This window comes from Diachasma alloeum, unplaced genomic scaffold (assembly GCF_001412515.2).
Source record: "Diachasma alloeum isolate Michigan unplaced genomic scaffold, Dall2.0 Dall_scaffold_00178, whole genome shotgun sequence".
Classification (NCBI taxonomy): Eukaryota; Metazoa; Arthropoda; class Insecta; order Hymenoptera; family Braconidae; genus Diachasma; species Diachasma alloeum.
In genome coordinates this window covers 2,521,701-2,549,684 of record NW_021680344.1, presented here as the reverse complement: position 1 = coordinate 2,549,684, position 27,984 = coordinate 2,521,701, and the positions used below count along the sequence as shown (strand labels likewise).

Below are 27,984 nucleotides of genomic sequence, written 5' to 3'. Positions count from 1 at the left end.
GGGAATTTCATGACGAATGAAATGATTTTTGACTTGAGTCTTTACGACTTATGGTCGTCAAGATATCGACGTTTGAGTATTTGACGACAACTTTTAGTGCGCAGAAAACTCCATCAACGAACGTTCATATCTTGAGAACTACAACTCGCAGAGATTCAACTAAAAAATCGGCAAATTCAATATTAAATTTCCTACATTTTGTGTGTCGATGATCTCGACAAATTGTCAACACTTCCTCAAATATTTCACTTCCAATAAAATTGAATAAAAAGCACTTCAGCCCCAGTTTTACAGCTTCAGATAATCATCAGGCATGCTACAGTCAGGAAATGATCAGCATGTGTGACACAGCGCTCCAGGTCCCGCCATTTCACCCCAGAAATAAAAAAGAACATGTAAAAACCCCATAAACAAGAGTAAGCCGTAGTAACAGGACATTATTCATGAGAGTGAAAAAAAGAGGGATGAAAACTGGTGTGAACGTGTCGCGCCATGCATCACTACTTTTAATTAAAACGTAGAAAAATAATATAATTTTATTCATGAATTGAAACAGCTTTGATCAAGTTAGTAGGAAAAATGGTCAACAATTATCGAGCTCTTTGTTTTATGCTGGTGATGCCAACGGCGTGTTAAATATTTGCATGATGCCATGTAGATTAGATTAGGGGATGAGAATGCGTGGGAGACCACTGGTGTTACTGGTGTTAAATCCCCTACAAAAAAATTATGTAAATCAGGTCACTGTTGAAGCATAAAAATTGATTATTAAAGATAGAGCAATAGAGTTTCTCCAGTTATATCGGCGAAAACAAATAGATCTCGAGTTTTTGCTTGCGAATGGAAGCGTTGTATTCGTCAAATGTGAAATTTCCAATTTTTTACGTCAGGATAACTAATTTTGGCCCCAGAAGTTGGAATGTGCTATTTTCATCACGTGTGCTCAAAGGGAAATTTTACACATTGTAATGAAAAATGGGCTTCGACACTCGTGGGAAAAGTGTTCTTTGACCTGTAGGAGGGGAGCACTACGTACCCCCCACGCGTCAAAAAACACTTTTTCGCACTCGTATGGAATAGTACATTTCGATACTAGGGCGCATGAAAAATTTTCTGGCGAATGTGACTTTGCAGTACGAGCCGAAGGCGAGTGATGCAAATCATATGAGTCAGAAAATTTTTCTGCGCCCGTGTGTCGAACAATATTTTTCATCACGCTGTGACGAAAAGTGAACTTTTCGGCACGCTCCGCGTGCCTAAAAGTCCAATTTCCGCCACATTGTGATGAAAAATATTGTTCGTAACTCGTGAAAAAATGTTTTTTAGCTCGTGGGATTATATCACGAGCCGAAGGCTCGTGATATAAACCTCCCACTCGCCAAAAAACACTTTTTTGCACTCGTTACGAAATATACTATTTTGTCACGAGGGTCGTAGGCAATGTTTTAGGCGTGTGTCTGCGGCACGCCGCAGGCACACGCACCGAAAATGCTACCTTACGACGAGCGTGACAAAAATATACTATTTCATCGCAATGTGTGGAAAATGAATGTTAAAATTCCACTTTATGCAGAAAAATTAATACTGGCTGCCAACTTTTTAGGTAATGTTGGATGTCAACATGTTGACTGCAATGTTGACTGCTAAATTTCAGGTAATTTTGTATGCAATGTTGGCTGCCAACATTAGGGTTATATTGACTACCAACCTTGGCGCAATGTTGGCTACCAACATTAAGGTAATGTTGGTTGTCAATTTTAAGGTAATGTTGGATTCCAACGATGTGGTAATGTTGACTGCCAACTTTAAGATGATGTCAGATTCCAACATTGGGGTAATGTTGGCTGACAACTTTGAGGTAACTGGTTAACGTCATGTTGGTTGCCAGCTTCAAAGTAATATTGGATTCTAACGATGGGCCAATGTTGGCTGACAACTTTGAGGTAATGTTGTCTGCCAACTTTAAGGTAATACTGACTGCCAACTTTAAAGTAATGTCGGATTCCAACATTGAGGTAATGTTGGTTGCCGACTTTAATGTAATATTGGCTGCCAACATTGGGGCAATATTGGCTGTCAGTTTTAAGGTAATGTTGAATTCCAACGATGGAGCACTATCGGCTGCCGACGTTGGGGCAATGTTAAATTCAATACTTCATTAAATTGAATTCAAATCCGTCATAGAAATTCCATTCAACAGCAAATTGCTAATTTATTACCAAAAATATATTTACTACGCCGCCCCGAAAGCAATTTTCCACTGGTTATTATAGCTATGTGTCCCGAGACGTCTTCTACGCAGGAAGAAAATAGAGGTCGGGGGAATAGCCGAAGAAGTCATTGAAATGGAAGCCATCGAAACTGATATGGACTCCCCAGTGGTCCTGACTGCGATAACATTTGATAAAAAAAAATATATAAAGACTGGAGTGCTACGACCTACCGTTTATTCCGTCGTACACAGGCGACGCACAGGGCAGTTACTAGAGCCCCAACAAAAACCACACATCCCAACACGACTACTCCAACCTCAAGGGTAGACAGCAGATATCGACTACCTTGTCTCGAGGTATTTCTTGAAATCTCGAGGACACGGTACCTCTCCAGCTCCTCTCTTATTTCCGCTTTCTTCTTGCGGAATATACTGGGAGCAGCCAAGTGAGTGCATGTGAGATTAAGTTTATGGATATGAAAATGGAGGAATGATTTTTCATCTCGGGGAAATGTCGATGAGGAGATATTTACCTGTGAAGGGTGTCCATGTCGATCATGGAATTGAGATGGGGATCAACCGCGTAGAGGTACAAGTCAGTGCTGAAAATTGAATGCCGAATTACTTTGTGCGGGGTCAATGTGTATCTCGTTATTGTGTCAAATCTTTTCATTACTGCGATCGCATTATGCTCTATTGAATGATCATTTAATCCTATCTATAAAAGATCAAAGTTCGGCGAAGTTATTTCGCCGCGAAATATATCGAGACAGCCTGAATGAAAGAGGGAAGTTTCTCACAAATGAATGAAATGTCCTCCAATCTTCCTTAATCGTACACTTACGAGGTAGTGTCGATGAGATTTTTCTCAATATGTGGCTCCAACTTTCTCACCCTCACGTCCAGTCCCGTGACGTTCTGCAGTGCTCTAGAAACAGATATAAAAAAAAGCCATTGGCGAAGGGATTCTCGAGAAACGTTTAATCATTCTCGACTCAGCTGCAGGGAAGATAAACGAGGGAGAATTTCACGGACTGTGCACTCACCCAGTGATCTCCTCCACTTGATTCTCAATTTCCGTCGGCTTCGTGCCCATTACGAGGACCACCTGTTTATTGTCATCGACAACGTACACCTTAAATAATTGAAGAAAGTTAGTGTTGTTTCGGGAATTTAACTGTTCCTCCCTTTGACGAATGAAACTCACAAAAACGTTTGCTATACTGCTTCTTCCATTATCAGCGCCACGTCTGTCTGTAGCCTTGACATCAAACCCGAAAACCCTACCAGCATCCCTCGAAAAACTAGCTACAGATCGCACTTGACCACTAAGTGGGTCAATGGCGAAACGCGGTGAATTCTCTTGTCCAAGGATTTGGTATCTTATTTCACCATTTATTTCCTCATCAGGGTCGTCTGCCTGTGTAATGAATAATTCTTTCTGTAGTTTTCCCTCCATCGAAGGATATTTGTCATCATTTTTCGGTACAAAGTCTGATGGATTGCAATATTACACGGGGATGATTTTGCAAGAATCTCCAAAACTAATGGATTTGGATAATATACATTTTGTTAAGGACTAGAAAAACTAGTGTCTAAAATTTAGACACTTATCCCTTCTTTAAGAGGTATCGAATCAAGACATTGAGACATGCGTTTTTCAAACTTATGATGTATAATTTAGATCTCTCAATAAATTCAGAACTTCAATAAATTAGAGGAACGATATAAAGGATAAGATTCAATAAACTGGATAAGTCACCAAGAACGTCTTACGATTGCGTACCTTAAAAATTAAAACAGAATGTCTTAAATTTGATTGCTTGTATTTAAAGACACTATATAAATGTCGTGTCTATCAAACGTCTTGTTCTTAGACCAAAAAACAGCTTATTTCAAGACATTAAAATGTTCTCACATCTTTTTTGTGTCGAATGTATTTTTTTATATATTTATATTTCTTATACCTTTACATCAGCATTTATCCTTACACACTTTGCCTAAATTTGTGCCTTGAATTGAAATTTTCTTTATATCGATCCAACGACATACTTGAAACTTTTTATGTATTTCAATCTATCAACATAACACCCCACCCTTTATTATGCATAGACTTGATCATTTTTATTTTTCATACACTAGAACATGGCGTCCCCACATTTCGAACAGATTATATCTGAAATTGTTTATATGAGCCAAGATTGCTGTTTCGAAGTTGTACCTTATGAAGCAGATCGAATAACTAAAAAAAAAGTCATTTTCGTGTCTAATGTCTTGAATTAAGACGACTCGAAGACGTTAGTCCTTACAATGTAAACAAATAAACTCACCTCAACCTTGATAATCTCATGCCCATACTGAATATTCGCTGGAATAGCCGCCAGCAGCGGTCTCCCCTTGTTCCTGAACCTGGGTGCATTGTCATTAGCATCCTTAACCCTGACAACGATCTTCGCCTCGTTGATCCCTAGCCCCCCGAGCCTCTCCCCGCCAACCGGATAAATCATCACCGGCAAGCCCCTCCCACTCTTCCCCCAGTCCACCTTAACCCTGAACTGATAAGTATCCCTGAACTCCCTATCAACATTTCTCTTGAGCACCAGAGTCCCATTGTCGGGGTGAATTCCAAATAAGTCATGAATGTCCGAGTCATTCGAGACAATTCCGTATTTCATCCTCTCGTTCCAGTACATTTCCGATACATTGAGCTGGAGGAGCTTCAAGGGAACAACCGAATTCTCCTCGATCTCGACCTCGTAGTAACGATGCTGAAATACTGGTCTATCATATCCCGATTTGTCTTCCTTCTCCTCGACATCTAGGACTCGGACGTAGAGCATTGCTGTTGCTGTCAGACTAGGTGAGCCTAGATCCCGCGCAGTGATCGTGACGTTGTGAAGATTCTGACGCTCGTAATTAAGCTCGGAAATGGTCATGATCGTGCCATCCTTGCTGTCGATCTCGAAGAACTGCTTCTCGCCGATGCGACGGGGCAGATCAAACAGGATCAAACCATTTCCATTGCCCGCGAAGTCGCTGTCGTTAGCGTAGACTTTACTGATTATCGTCCCAGCCGGTGTGTCTTCCGTCACGGAGGCGTAGTACACCGGGATCATCTTCAAGCCGTTGTCCGTGTTCATGTCGGTGTAGCCGTGAAACTCTGGGGGATTGTCATTGCTGTCTAGGACATTGATTTCAACGTCGACTGTTGAACTCTGCGGGGGACTTCCGTTATCGCGAGCTGTTACCGTTAACTGATAAGTGTCTTTGATCTCGCGATCCAAATCGCCAGTTATCATTAGAACTCCGCTGGCCTCACCGATTTCGAAGATCAAGCTTGGCGAGGAGTTCTTCGGCGATGATAAGGCATAAGTGATTCTCGCATTGTCACCAGTATCAGCATCAACAGCTGTTATCTTTCCTATGATATGCCTCGTGTAAACTCCCTCAGGCACGTCAAATGCATACCACGATTTATTGAACACCGGGGCGTGATCGTTCATGTCGATGATCATCATTTTTACAGAGACAGTGTCATTCAGATTGCCACCGTCCCTAGCTACAATACTCAGATGTATTTCATCCCCTGCCGGCAACAATCGGGCAATTGATAGTTCACCCGTCCTTGGGCTGATGATGAAATGCGGCTTGGAATCGAAATTCGATTGGGGGGGTGGGTAGATTGTCTCGTTGACGATGCCGTATGTTATCTCGGCATTGTCGTTGGTGTCCTTGTCGCTGGCCACCAGGCGAATTATCACACTGCCTATCGTGACGTTTTCAGGGATGAGGAGAAGTGGTGAGTTATGCGAGCTTTTGTCCTTCGATTTTTCAGGGGTTTCTTTTGATACGACGATACCTTGATCCGGGGATACTATCATCTGCGTGAATTGCGGGGGATTGTCATTCACGTCGGTTATTTTTAGGATCAGCGATGCTGTGGACTTGGGGTTTACTGGAGATTAAAGTAAAGAAAGAGAAAATTAGAAGATGGCGAATCAAATTGAAAGGTAAAATAAGGGAAACGTCAAAATTCAATCAATTCCCCGAGTCGAGGATTTGGTTCTGATTGGACGTACACAGGTCTTTCAAGATCTCTTCAGACCTAGATGGACCTGGTAAGTCCTAATCAGTTCTGCGACGTACTTTTCCAGAGACCTTTCGAATCCTCAGTTCTTTTCGGTCCTGAGAAGTCCTCGATGCTACCGAGAACGCGTGATTTTACGAGCGGGTGAAGGGGAAGGCATGTATGCGGAGGGTTGAAATTTGTAGCCAACGAGGAGACAGGGTCGCAGAATATATTTTAGCCACCATCTCCCCGTTTGCAGGCGGTGTTTAAATAAAAAATAGTGAACGTTGATTCTGTATTTATTGACCCCCTGATGCCAATGAAACCCTCGGAGGTGACAGAAAAGGGGAAAAAAATTTTTCATTTTCACGTGGGTCAAGGGTGAAAGTCGATTTTCGCCAAAATTGAATTTTTTCGCCAAGTGAAAGTTGATTCTGTATTTTCTAANAGTGAAAACTAAAAAAAATTGTTTTTCACCCGGAGCCAAAGGGTTAGATTTTCGGTTTCGCCAGGGGGAAAGTCGACTTTCGCAAAAATTGAATTTTTCAGCCGGGTGCGCGTTGATTCCAACTATTTGAGGGCCGGGCTAGTTAAAACTGTCAAAAGTATGTGGAAAAAGTGAAAACTGAGAAACTGTTTTTTTTGGCCCCAGCCAAAGGGTCAGATTTTCGGGTTTTCCGGGGCAAGTGGATTTTCGCCAAAAGTGATTTTTTTAGCCGGGTGAACGTTGATATCAACTATTTAAGCGACGGGCTATTCAGAACTATCAAAAGTGTGTGGAAAAAGTGAAAAATGAAAAACATTTTTTTTCACCGGAGACCAAAGTGTCGGATCTTGGATTTTTTGCCAAAATCGAATTTTCTAGCCGGGTGAACGTTGATTCCAACTATTTAAGCGACGGGCTATTCAGAACTATCAAAAGTATGTGGAAAAAGTGAAAAATGAAAAAAAAATTTTTTCACCGGAGGCCAAAGTGTCGGATCTTGGATTTTTCCGGGGGGAAAGTTGAGAAAGTCGGTCCAAGGGTCAAAGTGTCAGATCTTGGATTTTTTGCCAAAATCGAATTTTCTAGCCGGGTGAACGTTGATTCCAACTATTTAAGCGCCGGGCTAGTCAGAACTGTCAAAAGTATGTGGAAAAAGTGAAAACTGAGAAACCGTTTTTTTTGGCCCCAGCCAAAGGGTCAGATTTTCGGGTTTTCCGGGGCAAGTGGTTTTTCGCCAAAATCGAATTTTTTAGCCGGGTGAACGTTGATTCCAACTATTTAAGCGACGGGCTATTCAGAACTATCAAAAGTATGTGGAAAAAGTGAAAAATGAAAAAAAAAATTTTTCACCGGGGTCCACGGGGTCAGATTTTGGGTTTTTACTTGGAACAATGGTCAGATTTGTTAACACTTTTATTTTTTATTTGGATAATGCATGCAAGCGTAGGGATAAGAGTGGCGAGAATAGATTCTGCAACCTTCTCCCCTTGTTGGGTAAAAATGTCAAGCCTCCACATACATGCATCTCCCCTCCACCCTCTCGTGAAATGTCGATTTTCGAGATTAAAAAAAAAACAATAATTGCATTTTTTATTTCAATAACGCATGAGTAAACAGGGATATGAACGCAGATTTAATATAAGTCCATAGAATTACGGGGACCGGCAAGGATTTGGAAAGTCTGAATACAAGTCCTGCTTACACCTAACAAGTGCTGAAATGGGACATAACCAGAGGTAGAAAGGTCTCGGAAGCACTTGGGAAGAGGCTTCCCAAGACCTATCCAGTTCTGAACGGAAAGACCTAAGTAGAACTTGTCAGGTCCAATTATTCGACTCGGGTCTATATGAAAATGAGAAGGTCGTGAACGTTAAACGGAAGAGATGTGCAGGTTAATAAGAAGGGTCAAATATTCTTAAGATTATTTTACGATTTGTGCTTCGATCTTTCAAGGATTTCTTTAGATACGACGATACTTTGATTCGGGGATACTATCATCTGCGTGAATTGCAGGGGATTGTCATTCACGTCGGTTATTTTTACGGTCAGAGATGCTGTGGATTTGCTGTTTACTGGGGATTAAAATGAAGAAAGAGGAAATTAGAAGATGGTGAATCGAATTGAAAGGTAAAAGGATGGAACAGTCAAAATTCAATCGCTTCTAAGTGAAAGTGTGAAGGCCATAATGATTAAACGGAAGATATGTGCAGGTTAATAAGGATCAACTATTCTCAAGATTATTTTACGATTTGTGCTTCGATCTTTCAAGGATTTCTTTAGATACGACGATACTTAGATCCGGGGATACTATCATCTGCGTGAATTGCAGGGGATTGTCATTCACGTCAGTTATTTTTAGAGTCAGAGATGCTGTGGACTTGAGGTTTACTGGGAATTAAAGTAAAGAAAGAGAAAATTAGAAGATGGCGAATCAAACTGAAAGGTAAAATGAGGGAAAAGTCAAAATTCAATCGCTTCTAAGTGACGGTGTGAAGGCCATGATGGTTAAACAGAAGAGCTGTGCAGGTTAATATGAAGGGTTAAATATTCTTTAAGAACTGCGATACCTTGATCCGGGGATACTATCAACTTGAGACTTTTGAAAGTCTCAGCTTGAAGCTGTTAAGTCTCAACTTGGGGCTTTCGAAAGGCTCAACTTGAGATCATCACTCTCAGAATAAAACTTATTTTTTTATATTAAACAGAAGGGATGTGCAGGTTAAGAAGGGCCAAACATTCGCAAGACTTCATTTCGCAGAAATAGTCGAATCGACTCGCCCTCATATCCGACTATTTCATGCCCACTGGATCATGAAGATATAAAACATTCCAGGAATACTACGTGCAGCAACTGAACCGATATCCCACTATTAGCGGCAACTCGTGATTTTCAACGGTCCTGCAACACCGCCGACTATTGCCCAACTATTATCACTGGAAGCTTTAGAATTCACTTGTTGATGGTGATAATAATCAAACCAGTTTTCGTGAATTCTCAAGTTACCAATGAATATTATCGTTGAAAAATCAAATTGCGTGGTGAATGCGACCCAGTCCAGATCATTAACCACTGTCACAGTGATTTCATTCGTATGATAATGAGCAATAAACTGAGGCTGCCCCCCCCCTATAATTCACGTCACAAAGAATTTTTCTGGTGAAGGTAAAGCCCAATCGGTTACGCCGCACTGATCTGGACAGTCGCTTTTACGCAATCGACTGTCATTAGTTCGATGAACGCGACGGGATGAAAAAATTAGAGACAAGAAATGAATAAGTGATAAACAAATGACGTAACTATTGGCTATCGGCTGTTTCCTCGAGTGAAACTTCTTTCTCAAGAAATTGTTCAATTAAAAATGTTGAGATACTTTTACTCACCGTCGTCGGTGGCGATAATACTCAAATTGTAGACGGACTTCTCCTCTCTGTCCAGAATACTGTCGCCCTTACCACCGAAGAAGACCCTTCCAGTGGTGCGATCGATGGTAAAGAGTTCGCTTCCTTCACCGTTGAGCTGCAGACTGAACTTCCGGTTTAGGCGGTCGTCGGCATCGTGCGTAGATATTCGATTGTTTAGGATCACTTCCGCTCCCGGAGGACTGTTCTCCTGAATCTGACCTTGGTATGAGGGCAGGTTGAAGAGTGGGGGGTTGTCGTTGACGTCGTCGATGACGACAGTCACCTAGAGCCGTTGAAGATGACTTCATGTAGAAACTTGGCTTTAAAAAATTACCTATTCATCATCTGTTGCTCCGAATCCTTGGAATTTTAATATTTTGCGGATACTCGACACAGAGTTTATTAGAGTTTATTGTGACTATGTACTAGATTTATCAAGAGCCTGAGAAACGTCACGATTTGGCAATAAAATAGTATTGTTCAAACTTCTCCAATACCCCTCATTTATTCCATCATTTCCTCATCTTTAAATTCTTGAGTGTATTCTTTGACCGATGAGTTAATGAGCAATTTGGCTGACCGCACAGGCCACCACCCAATTGTTCATTGCCTCCTCTTTGAAAAAGGTCTTCTGATGCTGTCTCCTAAAGCCCCGTCTTAACAAGATAAATCCATCATCAACGAAGAAGTCTCGATAACTTGGAATCGCCAAAGCGTTACAGAATTATGATCGAGATACTTCGCAGATAGTGAAAGTATCAAATATAATCTTGATTATCGATCTCTACTACCCACTTGAAATATCCCAAGTCCTCTCGTTGTCTCAGCAATTACAGTGATGCTGTAATTCTGTCTGGTTTCACGGTCGAGACCCCTCACTGTGTAGAGGTCACCGTCCTCGGTTATAGCGATATCGGATACATCGCGCTGATTGGCGATAAGAAAACGCACATTGGAAGTTGTCTTCGTGTTATTACGAGGGAGTACTTGTCCGATGAAGGCACCCGCTTGGTTCTCATTCACGTGGAATAGGAGGGGCGCTCTTGTTGTTCCTCTGGAAGAATTTCAAACAATGATTGAAATGAAGGAGTATGAATTAGTTCGGAACTCCGCCTGCTGTAAAGCAAGCTTTCTTCCAAAACTGATCAATTCGTGGAGCTAAAACGAACGGACAAACTTCCACCCTTAGTCAGAATTTGGGAATGAGAGGAGACCACAGTATCATCAAACACACTTCCCCGATATCTGCGAGACCTTCAAATCGATTCTCCGCACGAACTGCAACCTCAAGCACTCCCAAACTTCTCCAATCCATTACGCTGCCCATTCAATAGTATAAATCGTACTCCTTCCGCATATCTGTTATTACTCCATCGGTCAACTTTTTCCACTTTCGATATGTGGAGTTTCACTTTTCACCACGCATGCGTTAAATGTCGTTATTACATGTGTCGTTAGACTGAATCGGAGAAATTTTCTCGAGTTTACGGAGACGTAACTGGGTTTGGTATGTTTCATTGTTGTGAGATTTTTACGACTATGAAAACTAGTGTCTGAAATTAAGACATTAAGACATGCATTCTTCTAAAAAAGTCTCGTTTCAAGACATTCGAGATTCCAGTCGTCGCAAAGTTAGTTGATAAGTCTTGAATCAAGACGTCTTGACGACACTATTTACTACAGTAAAGTCCGAGAAATTTTTACAGACTAACTAATGACTATATGAAGGATAAATCCAAGTGAACTTACTTAGTGAACAACTCCCTCTCATCATTGGGATCAACGACGTGAACCGAGACATTTGTGACAAGCATGAGATCCTTATCATTCGTAACAATCCCCTCAAAATCGTAGGATCTTCTCACGTATCTATCGATACCGTCTATCACCGTTATCGTACCAGTCTGCTCCTCCACGGCAAATGGAACTGTAACGCATTCAATTTGGCGCATCAACTCTCCCTTCTACCGTAAGACTGTTCTTTTCGGGAAATCTACTCACCGCCCTCGCGATAGCTGTGAAGGAGATCATAGATGATATCGCGTTTCTTCTCCGCTGCATTGTTGATACGAATCTGTCCGACACTTGTGCCAATCGGAACATTAGCACCTACCCAGAATTCATAAGGGGCACCCACGAAGTCGGGTAATGATTGCTTGTTAGCTAGTGGTTACAAAAAAACATCATCAACACTGTAGAACATCTAATCACATTTTTTTCCTACTTTGTTGTTCAAAGACTTGGATTTGTCTGTAGTCTTTTGGATTTATTTACAATATCAGCAATGTTCTCTCAATCTTAATCTAAATATTTCTAATTCCCTTGTTCATCATCAGTCTGGTATCTGATTTCCCTCATAGTATATTGCTTTTCCTCATGTTTATAATTAGCCCTGAGATAGGTGTCTGTTACTCGGTAATCAGTGTAAGAGAAAAACCTCAATTGACTCGACCATAAAAATTTCTTCAACCTTACCATCACCCTGAAGCACATCCACCGTAACGACAGCAAGTGAGAATCTCCTTTCACTCGGATTAGCCGGTTGATCCGTAGCCTCGACAAATATCGCATGTCTACCAACAATTATCGGTCTCTCTCCTACCGTGACAACACCAGTGCGCGAATCAACTGTGAAAGGTACACGCACAGCTGTACTATTATTCCCAGCTCTCTGTAATCCATATCTAACAACACCATTTCTCCCCAGATCACTGTCAATGGCCTTAACTTGGCCGAGAACAGTTCCAACTTCAGCATCACTCTTAGTCACGAACTCGTAGACATTTGAAGGTACGAACGTTGGATTGTTGTCATTGGCGTCTAGAAGAGTGATTTCTACGGGAACTGAGGAGCTTCCGTTGGAGGACGCGATGACACTCGGCCTCTTCTCAACCGCGATCACCTTCATCTGGAGGAAAGAAATGCGCTCTCGGTCCAGTACTCTCTCGTCCCTCACAGTCAGCCAGCCGCTCTTCTCGTCAACTAAGAAGGCGCCAGAAGGATCCAACAACTGATACGTGAAGTCCGCGTTGTCCCCCTGGTCCAGGTCGTGCGCCACCACCTGCAGGACACTGAAGCCGTTGGGGAGGTTCTCTACAATGCTGATGTTGTAGTGGTCAACCTCGAACTCTGGAAGATTGTCGTTCAAATCCAAGATCTCCACCTCCACTCGGGCGGTTGAATACTTCAGAGGATTGTCCACTTGGGTCGCGTGCAGCTGGAGGTAGAACGTGTTGTTGGAGAGGGCTCGTTCGGTGTCCAGGTCGATAGGCTGATTCAGGAAGAGGGAACCGTTTCTCGGGTCGATCTGGAAGACGCTGCGCTCATTGCCGGAGGAGATGGAGTACTTCACGGGGGTGTTTATGGAGGAGTCTTGGTCCATCGCGTGGATCGGGGGGGTGAAATAGATCTCCTTGTGAATGGGAGGTTTCTGGAATTTCCGACATTTCATTTTCATTTTCATTTCATGAAGACCTAACAGCAGAAAGCCGATTAGAGAACCAAATTTGATCAGATTAAATATATCTTTAAAAAAATTGGTCTGAATCAAGTCGAAAAATCGGTTAGAATCAAGCAACAGGACGAAAAAATTATCACTGTAAAAAGTAACTCTAATTTTTACATCGTTTTATCACACTCATGCAACTCGAATTTATGTTTATTGTCATTCAATATGAATTGATACGAATGTGCTATAATTTTCGAACGTCAGTCAAAAATTACTATTCTGTGTGCAGATAATCATGGAGATCCTAATTTTTGCCGACAAGTTCACTAATCTTCGAGTACCGAGTCTGAATATTCCACTCGCGTACCTTGAATTGTCGCTGATTAAGAGTGAGGACCAAGTGCCATAGGAATGATTTCCTGATGAGAAGATTTTTGAGTAATATTGCAAATGAAAGCTCTAAAATCATCACACTTTAAGTGTACAATGATATGTGAAATAATATATTTCACCATAATATTATAGCAGGATCCTGAATTTTCGTGCATTCCTTTTTCATAAAGTTGATTGATAATGAATGATTGTTTTGATTGTTAACTTTCTATTCGCCTTGTGATTGGTTGATGGATCAATCAATGATTTCCATGACTACGAGGATGTTATTGTGCATTACAGCGCTCACCTGAAGGTAGTCCCGCGCGACAGCGCGCATGATTGTCTAGTAGTGCCATAAAAATGAATTCGTGTATTGAAAATTCTGATACAGCCCACTAAAGAGCAATGCTCAAAATTTGGGATTCAGTACCCTAACAACATTGTTATGAATTATTCATGAAATTTTTGAACTAGAAGATAACTGCAATCTGTGGGTGCCAATTGAGTTAACCTTACGTGCCTGATTCTATAAGATGATTAAAAAAATTATCCAAATGTCCAATAAGATAGATCGAAATAAATGGTACTATAATAAATTATTGCAAGATGTAAGAAAGGAAAAATACGTTGCATTCATGCGTATTGCATAGACTTAGTGAATAATCATGAATCATGACTTTGATCATTAATTCCAATGCAAAATACTCATGACATTCGGAGGAGATCACGAACATGAACACATGAATGAAATCAACTAATAAATTTGCCGAACCTAATGATGAAAAATGATTTATGCGGCATTATATAATCATTTAACCACTGCATCACTGCGACAATTTCATTGACTCCATAAAAACCTTTTCCAATCATTGATTAATTCTGAAGGGAGAAAACCTTTTACTACCGGCGCCTGCAAGTCGTTCCGGACGATCGTAAAGTTAAATAAGAGGGGGTGAAAAACGATGAAAACTCACCGGAAATGGAAAGGACTCGTAGATCCTGGCTCTGTATGTGGTCTGGGTGAATTTAGGCCCAAGGTCATCATTGTCGACTACGTTGACTGTGACGGTTGTGCTTACACTTCGGGCGGGGGTGCCACGGTCCTGGGGAAAATTGATTGTTTCTGGGTGTCAGCTTCAGGTTTGCAATGCTCGTACGGATGAAAGGAACGAGTGAATTTCATTTCGGTCCAATGAATCTTCATTAGTCTTACCGTTGCCGTTATCACCAGGGAGAACTGTCGATCACCTGTGTCGTAATCCAGGGGCTTGCGGAGGATCAGGGCGGTCCGGTGGCCGGATTCCAGGGAGAATTTTCCTGCCTCGTTGCCCTTCACTATTGCGTAGTGAACGTCACTGTTTGGTGTGTTTGGCTTGTCGCCGTCGAAGGCGTGAATTCCACGGAATATCGTCATTCCTGAAGTGATTGGGGACGTAATGATCATTTGTTTAGTTTCTTTCTATGAGATTAGAAAGGGATCGCGCTAATTTAAATTAGTGGCTTATTGTATGTCTTATTTATTCTCCATTCTTTTTCCGCTCCACTTTCATTTATTGTGAGCCTCCAGAGTAAATTTTCTTTTCATTGTTTTTATTTCATTGTTTTTTAATTTTTATTATTATTTTCACTTCTCTGATGTTCCTTGCATCAGTATCTACTTGTTTTTTGCTTTATTGTATTTCATTGTGTGTACACTGTTAGAAATTTTTCGAAATTTCGTGGAAAATATGGTAGTAATCCTCTTGAGAGTGACATTGCATCCGATTTAGAAGAAAAATGTTTATGAACTTTCAAGTTTTAGGTCAAATTCAAAGAAATTCATGAGTTTTCAGTGGGAGTCGGATAGGAATTTCACAATTTAATTGAATTTTCAATTTTTTCCTAAATTTTCCTGATTTTTCCGAATTACCGTGGGATAATTGAACTGAAAAATCAAGTATCTTATTGAGTTTGTGATCATTCGAACAGAAAATGAATGGAATATTTGATCTTTCAATGACAAGATTTTCTGAAATTTCAGTGGAAATTAAGCGTGATAAAAATTTCCGGGATTTAACAGGGAAAATTCAGACAAAAATTTTTAACAGTGTAGTTCTGCTCAAGTTACTTACAGTAATTCCATGCTTTCACCTTTTTTATTTCTGTTTCCTGCGTACGACTTACATCATTGTTTACTTTGTACAACATAATGCACAGTTAATAAACATCTGCGGCGAATGGCGAATGGCCACTTAGAAAGCGCATGATCAAATGTGAATAACAAAAAGACAGACATTTAAGTGATGACAAAATTAAGAGTTTTGCTTAAGAAATGAAATTTTTATGATCTTCTTTTCGTACTAAAAATCCTGATAAAAAATTCATTTGTCATTGAAATGATTTTTCAAAAAGTCCAGTCGTCATAAATTGAATCTATTCATCTGAATTTGAATGATTGAGACGAATTGGAGCAAGCATAATTCACCCCGATTTCATCAACAGAACGAATTGAACCCGGGGATTTATCCAAGCCCGAGAGTTATGGAGACTCCTTAATGCTATCTTATCTAGCAGGATCACGTATAACGTGTCCCGAAACAATGGGAAGAATGGAAATTGTATGCAGTAGTTTGATGGCTCTTACCGGGTGGAGTGAATTCCTCAACTGTCACGTGATACGGTGAACCGATGAACTGGGGGGCATGATCGTTTATGTCCTCCACGTACACCGTCACCGATAGGTGCGATGATGTCTGAAGAAAAAAATCAAACGATTTATTCCTCTACTCTCTTGATTTGCATGCACAGCCGAAAACCCAGTGTCTGAGAAATTGAATTAGTCATCGAGAAATATCTTCGAATCTAAGGGATACAGCATATTTTTCGTTAAAATCTTTTTTCTAGAGTGAAAAAAGGGCTACAAAAAACGTTATGACGAAAATTTCGCTATCTGCAGCAGATTCCGAGATATTCACTGAAAACTGACTATTAGTCGAAGTCGATAAAACTTAAGCCGTTGGCAGTGTCTATTCATACGCTCCACACGTTAACTTTGACCGTGGATGTACGGGACGTTTTCCCGTGGATTCACGGTAATATTTACCGTGGAGCGTGCGAATAGACACTGCTTAAACCGTTTTACCGCTTCGCTACAGATTTTAAGATATTCTAAATTCATTAATATCTTGAATTAAGACGTCGTAAAGGCATTCGTTTACACCGTACGTATGCGGCCAACTCCGCAATTAAATACCCAATGCTCTCTCCAACTCTATCCATCAATAAAACAATTTGTCTAATTAATATAATGATACCGTTTACTCCGCAACCGAGAAAATTCCCCTTAATCATAAATGGAAATGACCGTTACGAATGGAAACAACTTCTCCCGCTGTTTCTCCTCCCTCATTTCCTCTTCCAATGCAGCAGGAAACCGAAGCCTAAACTGAACTTCACAGGATGATGGCTCGAGCTGCTACGCTCAAGTTGTTTGTATTTTTTCTTCATCTTTACAATATAATTCTTCATCACTGTTCTCTCGACTCACTTCTCCTCCTCCCCCCCCCCCCCCCCCCCCCNCCCCCCCCCCCCCTCCCGCGAACCACTCTCTCATATACCGCGTGTGCGATCGTAATACAGCCGTCACGTTTGTGCTTTCGCTGGAAAGTACCTCATACTTTTTTTCGCTCTTGGCCGCAGCTAAGTGCAGAAAGTAAATACAGAGATGAGTGGATAGTCGTACAAACAAGGCCAATTGCCGAAGAATTGAGCTCAAATTTCACGCCCCGCATGGACGTGCATCCATCGCGAAACGATTATTTCACCTGTAAACGTCTTAAAAATGTACTATACCCTTTCGGCCAAAACCTATCAAGCACCATTAATTAAAATTGAATTCATCGATTAGTTTTTTTAATTTCTAATTTTTTCGAAAATCGGTTGGCCCACGATAACTAAAAAAATGTTCTGAATTGATTGAATGATGGCGTAAAAATTTGTTTGGGTGTCCTTTTGACTGAGTTCGAAGATGAAGGCGATAGCACTAATCATTATTTTGATTTATTTGAAAATTTGCAAAAATTTTGTATTTTTTGAAAATCAGAATTCCGGGGATATCTTTGAATATCATACTTCAAATGAATTCAATCATAGCTTAAAATGTTTGTTTTAGTGTCATTTAGTCGAAGTTAAAAGATGATTACGATAGCTATATTGTTTGATTTGATTTTTATGATGATTGTTGAAAATTTCGAATTTTTCATGAATTTCCCTGAAAGTGAGCTTTCTGATGGTTTCTTCAAATGTGATGTTTCAAATTCATTCAAGTATGTGTAAATAAAATTTTTCTATTAACATTTTATCGAAGGGCTGAGGGGAGAGTTAGAACCGTAAAAAACAATCGGTCGTCCAGAAGAAAGGGATAATAAGAATAATGATGATGATAACATTGAACTAAGTTGAAAATCTGACAAAATTAGTTAGAAGAAATGTTATTCAATGTAATAAGATGAAATGAGCAATGAATTATACATTATAGAAGTTAAATTATTAGCAAAAATATATCAACTGTTGTGACGAAAGCAATTTCCCCAATTGTTTAGCGTTACAACGAAATCATGGGTCAAAAAGCCATTGCATTGAATTGAGTTATCCTGTTGAGTGTCAGCTTTTGTTTTTCGTCTGTTAGTCTGTCCAATAGTCGTTACTCACGGAAAATGAGTTCATCGCTCTGTCTCGATCGGTCCACGTCCGTTCGTACGCCCGCCCATCCGTGAAATAGCCTCGCCAGCTGAGACCCTTAATTTTTTTTTTGATTCAAGTTATATAGATCTGAATTGCGAGTGCAATGCACAGGGACAGAATTCGGGGGACAATGTTGGACTCACCAGAGAGTTGACGCCGTCTGAGTAGTCACAGACGAATCGAAACTTCAAGAGGTTGCGGGGTGTCTCAGAGTCCACCAGGTCCTCCAGTGATTGGGACAGTATCACAGATATGTGGGTGGAGTTCACGTCTTTGTAGGTGAAATATCTCGCATCCTCCTCCTGTCTCGTAGAGAAAAGTTTCAATTTTTTTTTTAAATTTGGATTAATTCGTTTTTTAATTCATTTTTTATGTTATATGTTCCTCCCTTTTCTCTGGTTTTGGGACAGCAACAATTACATGTCAAAAATGATCAACAAAATTAATGAATGGATGAATGATTAATAAAAAAAAATAGACTAAGATGAAATGATGAAAAATTTTGTCATTGAGAATTCGTAATTTTATGGAAAAATCTATGGACACTGTCAGCTTTAGTTCAATTAGTCCCTCATGAAAATTAATATGAATTTTTAAAATAAAATTCAGATAAATAATATATTTTCAAATTTTTAATCAATTGAAAAATCAAGTAATTTGGGGAATTCTTGTGCTCCTGCTATCGAAAGAAATGGAATTTCATTGAACTTTCAGTGAAATTTGGAATTTCATCTTAATATTGTCTTTGCAATTGAAAAAAAAATTTAATTTGAAAATTCAAGCAACAATTGTTGCTTGAATGTTCAAATTATTTAATCATTTTCATTATTACGTGGACCTGAAAATTGCAAATTCCTTTGAATACTCCAGAAATCAACTGATTTTCAATAACAAAATACATGAAAATGTCGTGTGAATGAGTAATTGTTAAAAATTTCAAGATTTTTTTCTTGTAATTTCAGGAGTTATGTTCTAACAGTCTGGGACTTCTCGATTATAGATAATTCACCGACCTTATCAACGGGCATTATCGTCAAGTGACTGCGAGGATGAACCTCCAGGGATAATACTTCCGCCCCAAGTGGCAGATTCTCCGGAACCCTCACGAACTTCAAGTACTCGCCGACTGGATAAAACTGACATGCTGCACAGATATTTATTCTCATTGAATCCAACTATCAACTCACAACTTGATCATTATCTCAATCCACTAAAATCAATAGTCACCCATTTTATTATTCGCGAATTGAAGAAATGAAAAATCTGAATAATTAAAATTTTGATTTTTCAAATTGATTCGTGTAATTACTCTGCGGCACTAATTTCCACAATTAATATAAAAACCATAATGATCAATTAGCTGCCGGCCCCAGGGATGAGTGTCGAAGCTATTCAACCGGATAATTCGGGTACCGTTGGCTTTCGCACGGTCAGCCTACCCGCGTGAAGGCATTGTGGGTTATTTACGATTAGATTGCTGACAAAGAAACAAGATGCCTCGTTTAAAAAGTTCCGGACTTTTTTCCTCCACTTGCGGTAGAAAACACCCGATGATTTATAAGATCATTAATCACTTTCATGACCCATCCACTCGTCATTTTAACTTTTCACTAAAATTGATATCAACATGTTGATGAAAATCAATAGAAAACTTCCACTTCAAGTTAAAATGGGATTACGATTAAGATTAATTGGAAGCTTGCAATTAAGATCAACCATAAGCGGGCGTTTAAGGTCACTGGAAAGCTTTTGGTGATTATTTATACAGAACTGTTTTAAATAATAATGTACAGCTTTTAATTGAAGATGAACAGAAGCCTTTAATTGAGCTTAATATCAAAATTTTGATGAAGATTAATATTAAACTTCAAATTCACGATAAAATAAGCTTTTGATTGAGATCAGTAGAAAGCTTTTAATGCAGATTCGTATAGCACTGCTATTAATAATAATGAAAGCATTCAATTGACGATGAGCAGAAGCTGTTAATTAAGATTAATATCAAGATTTTAATGAAGATCAATGTAAAGCGTTCAATTTAAATTAATCAAGCTTAATACAATAATCTCAATTCGGATTGATAACAAGCATTCAAATAAAGTCGATATAAAGCTCTAAACGAAAATACTCAAAAAAAACAAATAACTCATAAAATCCTCAATCCCTTTCATGACTCGTTCGGGCTCAATTTTTCGATAAAAAAAATTCTCGTCAAATTTGTTGCGTGATTTCATTACTCCGCCCTCGAAACAAAATAGAGAGGTTACGCCGAGCGTCTGATAATATCTCCATTCAATTTATTCTCATCAAAGAAAAAAAAAGTTGACTATGACCCAAAGAAACGGATGCGTCTGGGGCGAAACCAAAACCCGGAAATTTTCCTTTTTGACTTTTCTGGAAAATTCAATCTCTCGTTCCCCTTTACTCCTCCATTGTTTTCTCTCTTCCTTGCTCTCTTTTTTTCACACTCTATCTTACCTCCGGTTCCTTTGTACGATTTTATTTTATTTGATATTTTTTTATTTTCTCTGTTTCTTCTCTATCTGTTTTTTTTTGTTCTAGCCATTTTCTTCTCTCGTTTTCAGAGAAGGCTGGAGCCTAATAATTGCCACTGGCGACTGCCAACCGCCCCAACGCAGTTTAATCATCGCGAGTAATAAAGAAACTCATGGAGTTTTATTTGGAGTTAAATGCACCTCGCGCATCTGACGTTTTTTGCTTGTTCCATTGTTTTTAGTGTGAAAGGCAGCAGGTGTTTAATTCTTTTCTCGGTGCTTTATGGTGATTATCGAGGAGGTGGGGTATTCGATATAATTTTATTTGGAATCACGTCGTAACAGAAGTTAATAGTTCTTTGACTTTGATTAATTCAATAATAAATAATTTAACAATTCTCGTCGATTCAACCCTAATTGTTCCTTTTTTTTTAAATTGCTCATATATTTTTTTTTGTTTTTAAATGGATACAATTGACAATTTTTTCATTCATCATAGACTTTGATCATTTGATTAATTTCAATTCGTTGCATTTTCCTCCTTTTATTACATAAAATGGCATAAAAAGGTTTTTAGAAAAATGGTTTCTCAAAACGATATAACGCGTTATTTTTTATCTTATTCAATTCCAACAAAATTTCCACATTTTCCCCTAGATTTTGTGTCATAATCCCCTCGACACCGCCATCCCCCATTTCCGTACCACCCTCTGCATCTCTCGAATCGAAAAAAAAAAAACGAAACACGACTCAACAAACTACAGATTTATCGCATTTTATTTCACTCGTAATAACGTTTGGAAATTTTTCGAGGGATTTTTCCATCGAAAACTGTGTCAAGGTCAGTATCACTCGTTTTTTTCCCCCTCAAACATTCTCCGTAAAGGCTGAGATAGGGGCGGCTGGACAGGTTGAGCGCCGCCGTGGCGCGCATAAAACCCTACGATGCATCGACGAACGTGTCTGGTCCGATTTTCACTGGTCGAAAACTCCATTCTTCTTTTTCTTGTATTTTTATCTCTTTGTGGAGAGGGGGAGGCTTTTCTCTCGTGTCTGGGTATTTCATTTTTTTCGTCCAACGGAGGGAGATGATAGGACGGACCAATGGATGGAAACTGGCGACGATTTTCGATACAATCTGTTCACTCTCTTGGAAATTCTAGCTATTGAATGTTTTTTTTCTTTTTATTCTTCGTTAAATTTCAATTTCGATATTTCTGAATTCAATTCCTTTCCCATTTTCTTGTTTTTTTAATGCTGAAGGCAAGTCTCTTTCGTTGTTACATGATTTTTTTTCTCAATTATTTTTCATCTGCATGGACAAAAAAAATTACCTGAATTGAGTATAAAATATACTTGAATGAAGTATATTTTATACTCAATTGGGAGACGGGTATTTCAATCAGGGATAGCCAAATTTGTAATATTTTATTACGATTAATATTGTAACCCTTAATTAGATAACATCACTCATGAAATTTTTTGAGTACTTAAGTATCATCAATTCAAATATTCAAATTTTCAACTATTTTCATCAATGATTTAAGGTAGGATGATCGACGATTACTTGTGTAATCGAAAATCCCCTTTCAAGAAATTCGAATTATTCACTTAGTAGTAAATTTACAGGTTCATATTAACAAATTTTAAATATATCATTATTCGTATAAAATCAGATTATTAATATTATATTATTTGAAAAATTGAATCAACATACTTTAAACCTTCAATAATGTAAGGGTCAAATCCTTGTAGTATTACAGAAATTTAATATTGATGGGGTTCCCTGATTTCAATTCAAAGATGATTCTTTTGCATCAGGCCGAGTTGTAGCAAGCCCTCTTAAGTGTAATATAAGGGTCAGGCACTAAGTGTCAGAATGTAAGGGTCAAAAAGTGGAGGTTAAAAAATGAGGGTCAAAACATTAGAGTTAGAGTATAAAAGTAAAAAAAGTGGGTGTCAGGCAATGAGGGTCTAAATATAAGTCATATATTATGCTTGATCACCCTTTTAGCCCTTATATAACCCTGGTTGCATGACACTCATTTTTTATACTTTTATATTCAGACCTTATTTTTTTTATCCTAATATTCTCTCTTTTTTTAACCCTAACATTCTGATCCTTATTCCTTCACCTTTACATTCAGGCCCTCAGTTTTTGACTCTAATATTCCGATCCTCATTTTCTAACCTCCACTTTTTGACCCTCATATTCTCACGCTTGGTGTCTGATCCTTATATTACACTTGAGAGCGCTTTTCATCCTTGCATTTGAACACTCATCCCTCATTCGAGTATAAAATATACTTGAATCAAGTTTTTTTTTCATGTGTAAAAAAAATTTAGAACAAAAATAAGGGTTTAATCACGCCAAGTTTACGGGAATAATTTGATAAATTCCGATACAATCTATTCATTCTCTCGGAAATTCTAGATATTGACTTTTTTTTCCATTCTTCCTTGAATTTCAATTTCGATATTTCTGAAGTCAATTCCATCCCAATTTTCTTATTTGATTATTTCTGAAGTCAAGTCTCTTTCGTTGTTGCTCGAATTTTTTTCTATAATTTATTTCAACGTCTTGAGGTGCCTCAATGTTCTCAATTATTTTTCACTATTAAACAAAATTTAGAACTAAAACGGGAGATTAATCACGAGTATACGTGAATAATTCAATAAATTTCATAATAACGACATCTCTGAATTCAATCCGTCAGCAATATTTTTTCATTCGTCCTGAAATTTTTTATACTGTAAAACCACAGGAGAAATAAATGTTAATATTTTTATGAAAAGTTGCACCAACCTGTTGCTGAGCTGATTGAAAAAACGAGGAGTAATGTCAAAAGTTTAGTTACTCTACGTGATAAAAAGTAACTCGCCCCAGAATCCGGCGCCATGACGGACTCTCCTCGGCATGGAAATTAATCCTGAAACGAAACAGAGTGGAATTGAGAAAAATGTTTTCTTTGGACTCGGTATACGAGTTTATGGTCGTAAAAATTCTTTCTCATTCATCACTTGTAAATTTCAGTGGTGCTTGCATAGAAATTGATGATTATCCTTCAGGAGTTTTTTTTTCTTCATCGTGAGGGAGTGGATTGCGTTCTATTTTCCTGGAGTTGTCTTCGCCGACATTCAATATGAGCAAATAAGTGAGATCTATCAGTGGGATTACAACGGGTTTTGAAAACGTTTACCCCTTATGTGGAAATGCCACAAAAAATTTAAGATTTTGAGAAAAAAAAATTTTAATTGAACAAAAATGGAAATGAAAATAAAAAATAAAATAAAAATCTTTATTTGATATTTTTTCATTCATTTCAAGAATCTCTATAATCGTCTCAAGAATCGTTCAATAAAGAATTTAGTTGAACCCAATGAATATTTATTAATAATAAAAAAACATTCATTTAATACAAACAGAACCTCAAATATAGAAATTCTCTTAATTTGCTTGAAAACTTTATTTCGTGCTATTGAAAATTAATTTATTTGATCCAAATAAACTTGATTTGACTCAAATAAATACCTTTTAATATTTCCATTTTTGAATCTTTTAATATTTCCCTCACCTTGGGGAAAAAATTTATTGAAATAAAATAAAATAATATTCTAAATATATAAAAGAATGTTTCTGTGACATTAATAACGAACTTATTTAAATTAAATAAAGATTTTCTACTAATAATAAAAAAATTATTCAATACTTTAAATTAATTCAGTTTTTAATCACTAATTTCACTTAGTGATTATAAACTTTATTTCGTGCTACTGAAATTTTATTTATTTGATCCAAATAAACTTGATTTGGCTCAAATAAATCATTTTTAATATTTACATTTTTGAATCATTCAATATTTCCCTCACCTTGGGGGAAAAAATCAGGAATATACCGTGAAAAATATTGGAAATTTTTCCATCAATTTCCGAGGGAATAAAATCATCCAGCACCGTGACAAGAGACAGCCGGGGCCTCGCAATTTGGCATCGATCCGACATGCAAAAATGAGAGTTTGTGTTGCAGAGCCTAAGGAGGGTTGCCCAGGTGACACAACGATCTGAGGGTATGTAGGAAAACTGGGTATACATTTGCATGAGTGACTCTTCAAAATTCTACCAGCCGTAGCACACCTACTCTCAGTGCACGCGCATAATGTCGTTCTCCACGGTGTCGGGATCAAGGTCGCGGCTCGAAATACGCGCATACACTCAACTCCCTCATCCCTCCGCCCCCTCTCCTGCCGCAAATACACCCTCTCGACATTTCCACCCTTTCTGACATGAAATCATTTATTTTTCATCCAAAGTTCAACAAACAACGATCAAAAGAACAATTTAATAAGAAATAATTCGTTAAAAAAAATTGTTTCTCTAATTTAATAATCAATTAATAAAACTTATTATTTTTCTAATATTTAATTTATATTTAAAATTATTGCTGTCGTTTTGTTGATAAAGACAATTATTTATTAAAATTCATCTTGGAATTAATCAATTCCTTTTTCTCATTAATTTAGAATGAATTAAATATTTAAATAATTTGAAGTTATTATTAATCAATCAAACATTCTATTTTTCTTTTAAGTTCAACAAACAATGATAAAAAGAACCATTTAATAAGAAATATTTTTTTTGTAATGCACATCAATTGTTTTTCAAATATTTTGTTTACATTTACAATTATTCTTGTCATTTTGTGAATTAAAATAACGAGTGAATTATTATAATTCATCTTCTAATTAATAAATTCCTTTTTCTCATGAATTTAAGCCGAATGAAATATTTGAACAATAGCTATTATTATTAATCAATCGAAAATTCTATTTTTCGTCTAAAGTTTGACAAACAATGATGTTGTTTTCAAATTGTTTTAAACGAATTAAATGATATAACTCGATGATCAACTAACGAAAATTAATGGTTTTTCAAATATTTTGTTTTTATTTTAAATTATTGTTGTCATTTTGTGAATTAAAATAAACATTGAATTATTAAATAACCTCCTTTCCTTTTTATCATGAATTAAAAATGAATGAAATATCTGAACAACTAGAAATTATTATTAATCAATCAATTCTTGCCTCGATTTCTCACTGCCTACTTGAATCATGTACCTTTTTATCAAACAAGCATTCACTTTACGAAAAAAAAACGTTAAATAACCGATGAAACACTTTCAACATAAATACTGGAGGACCGAAAAAAGAAACTCTCGTCGAGTTTAACGTTTCACTAGTGACTGGCAGTTCACCGATCCTCCTCGTGTACCTGGTCAATAGTCCCACCACACCGATCATTATTTAAAACGTAAATGCATGAATTCTGAAGCGGCATACGCGCATGGCGACATCGAGAGCGATTGTAAAGAGTGTAAAATATGAGACTGATACATCGCCATCTGGGTTAGAGCTGATCGCTCACTGGACGGGTTTATAAGTATGTCCAGTCGCTTCCGGGGCATCCCCTTTCGCTTTCCATGGACGACTGCTGACGTTGCGATATCCTGTCTATTCATTTTTTTTTCCGATATTATTCTTTTATTAGCGTTTCCTCGTCATTCCGGTGATTACGGACTTTCAGTTTTCTTTGAGGACTTCGCGACGACTGTTTTAACGACTCTACATTCTTTTTTCGTGGGGGGATTGTACTGTTAATTGTCAGAGGGTTTCGGACAATTTATTTCACAATTTTTTTCGCATAAAATTTTTTTTTGTAAACGAAAATGAAATTAATTTTTTTTACAATTTTTTTCCAGAATTGTTTTTTTTTTAATGAGAAACAACATTCACAAATTTTGTTAAGTCTAAAATTGTCACAATTTCATTTCAGTTTTTTTACAATTTTGTTGCATAAAAAGATTTTTTTACTATTAAATAAAAATAAAAATCGTTCTACTTTTTTGCGTTTTTTGCCCCTGTTATGTCCGGAGATGTTGTCAACGTCGGAGGACAACTTTTTATATTTTAATTTTAATACTCTCGAAACTAATTTAAGAATTATCAATAAAAGAATAATCTGACGGATTATCTTTCATCTCTTTTAGTTTTTATTATGAGGACGACGCTATGCAGTCCTTTTCAGGTGTCAAAATAACTTCAAGTTTTATTTAGAATCAAAAGATTGATTTGATTTATTATATTTATTTAATCGGCTTCAAAGTTCTAACCGATTTAATATTTAGATGTTTACACGTTTTCAGATTAAGTTATAATTTTTTCAGAACTATAAATTTTACTGTCGGAATTTTACCAAAATTAGTATGAATGATTTTACATTGATTATTCGGTTCATAATAATTGATTAAGATTTTACAATTATATTGAAAAATATTCATTAGTAAAACTAATATATGAATTCTTCGGTAAACTAATGATTTCATTACCGGCAACGAAACCATGTGGAGTTTTATCTCTTTCACTCTCAGATAACTAATACAATTTTTATAGAGTTGAAGGGTTTTAATAATCGGGCCGGGATGAAACGCGAAATAATATATTGAAGGTCCCTTATATCCAAGAAAAGACACTATTCTGGATTTAAGGATGGAGTATCCCTACACAAACACGCCCAATAGCTATTTACTATTAATTCGATAGGTTACTATGCATAGTATCGACTTAACCGAATTACTATATGGGAAGAAACGCGAAGGTAGATCGATTTTGTGAACATTTTCCACCAGTAGTTCAATAATTCCGCGATCACGAAGAAATTTAGATTCCTTTTAAAGGGAGGGAAGCCCCACTCGGGACGAAGAGCGATAAACGACTGATTTAATTTATGATTATAATTATGGAATTGAGCGATGACCCACTAAATTGTGTGGTGCAACGCTTGGATTTTTCGCTGATCAATTAGCAATAGCATGGGCTGTGCTAACTTTCTTCGATTTCGTCAACTTTACGAATGGCAAATGTATGTTGAGGAAATAAAATTGGGAAATGACGACTAAAATCGGTCATTTCTCAATTTCATAATTCGAATTTTATAACAATGATGAATTCCCAATAAAGTGATTGAAAAATTATTTTTGGACATTACACCCCTTTTTCAATGTTTTTTTAAGAACTGTTTTTCCAGATGTGAGAAAACATTAAAGACTTTTGTTGAATTTAAAATTCTTACAATTTCTCCACTTTTCTCTCACGATTCTATTTACCCTATTTACTCAAATCCATCCGGGATGTTTTTTCCGATATAATTTTTTTATTATCTATTCCTCGTTATTCTGGTGATTACGGACTTTCAATTTTCATTGAGGACTTCTCGGTG

The 27,984-nt window shown here is 37.7% G+C and overlaps 1 protein-coding gene across 1 annotated transcript; it reads right to left on the bottom strand.

Moving 5' to 3' along the window:
• Nucleotides 1-590: 590 nt before the first annotated feature.
• On the bottom strand, nucleotides 591-23,609 carry LOC107038589 (cadherin-89D). Its single transcript, XM_015257777.1, has 18 exons — nucleotides 23,516-23,609; nucleotides 19,228-19,358; nucleotides 18,358-18,516; nucleotides 16,116-16,224; nucleotides 14,706-14,908; nucleotides 14,467-14,595; nucleotides 12,145-13,099; nucleotides 11,671-11,832; nucleotides 11,419-11,596; nucleotides 10,465-10,723; nucleotides 9,649-9,952; nucleotides 4,543-6,167; nucleotides 3,420-3,632; nucleotides 3,259-3,347; nucleotides 3,057-3,140; nucleotides 2,746-2,814; nucleotides 2,444-2,644; nucleotides 591-716 (listed from the first exon to the last, which is right to left on the bottom strand). The coding sequence occupies exons 1-18, from the start codon at nucleotides 23,607-23,609 to the stop codon at nucleotides 665-667; spliced, it is 5,016 nt and encodes a 1,671-aa protein (XP_015113263.1). The 3' UTR covers nucleotides 591-664.
• Between the last annotated feature and the right edge of the window lie 4,375 nt (nucleotides 23,610-27,984).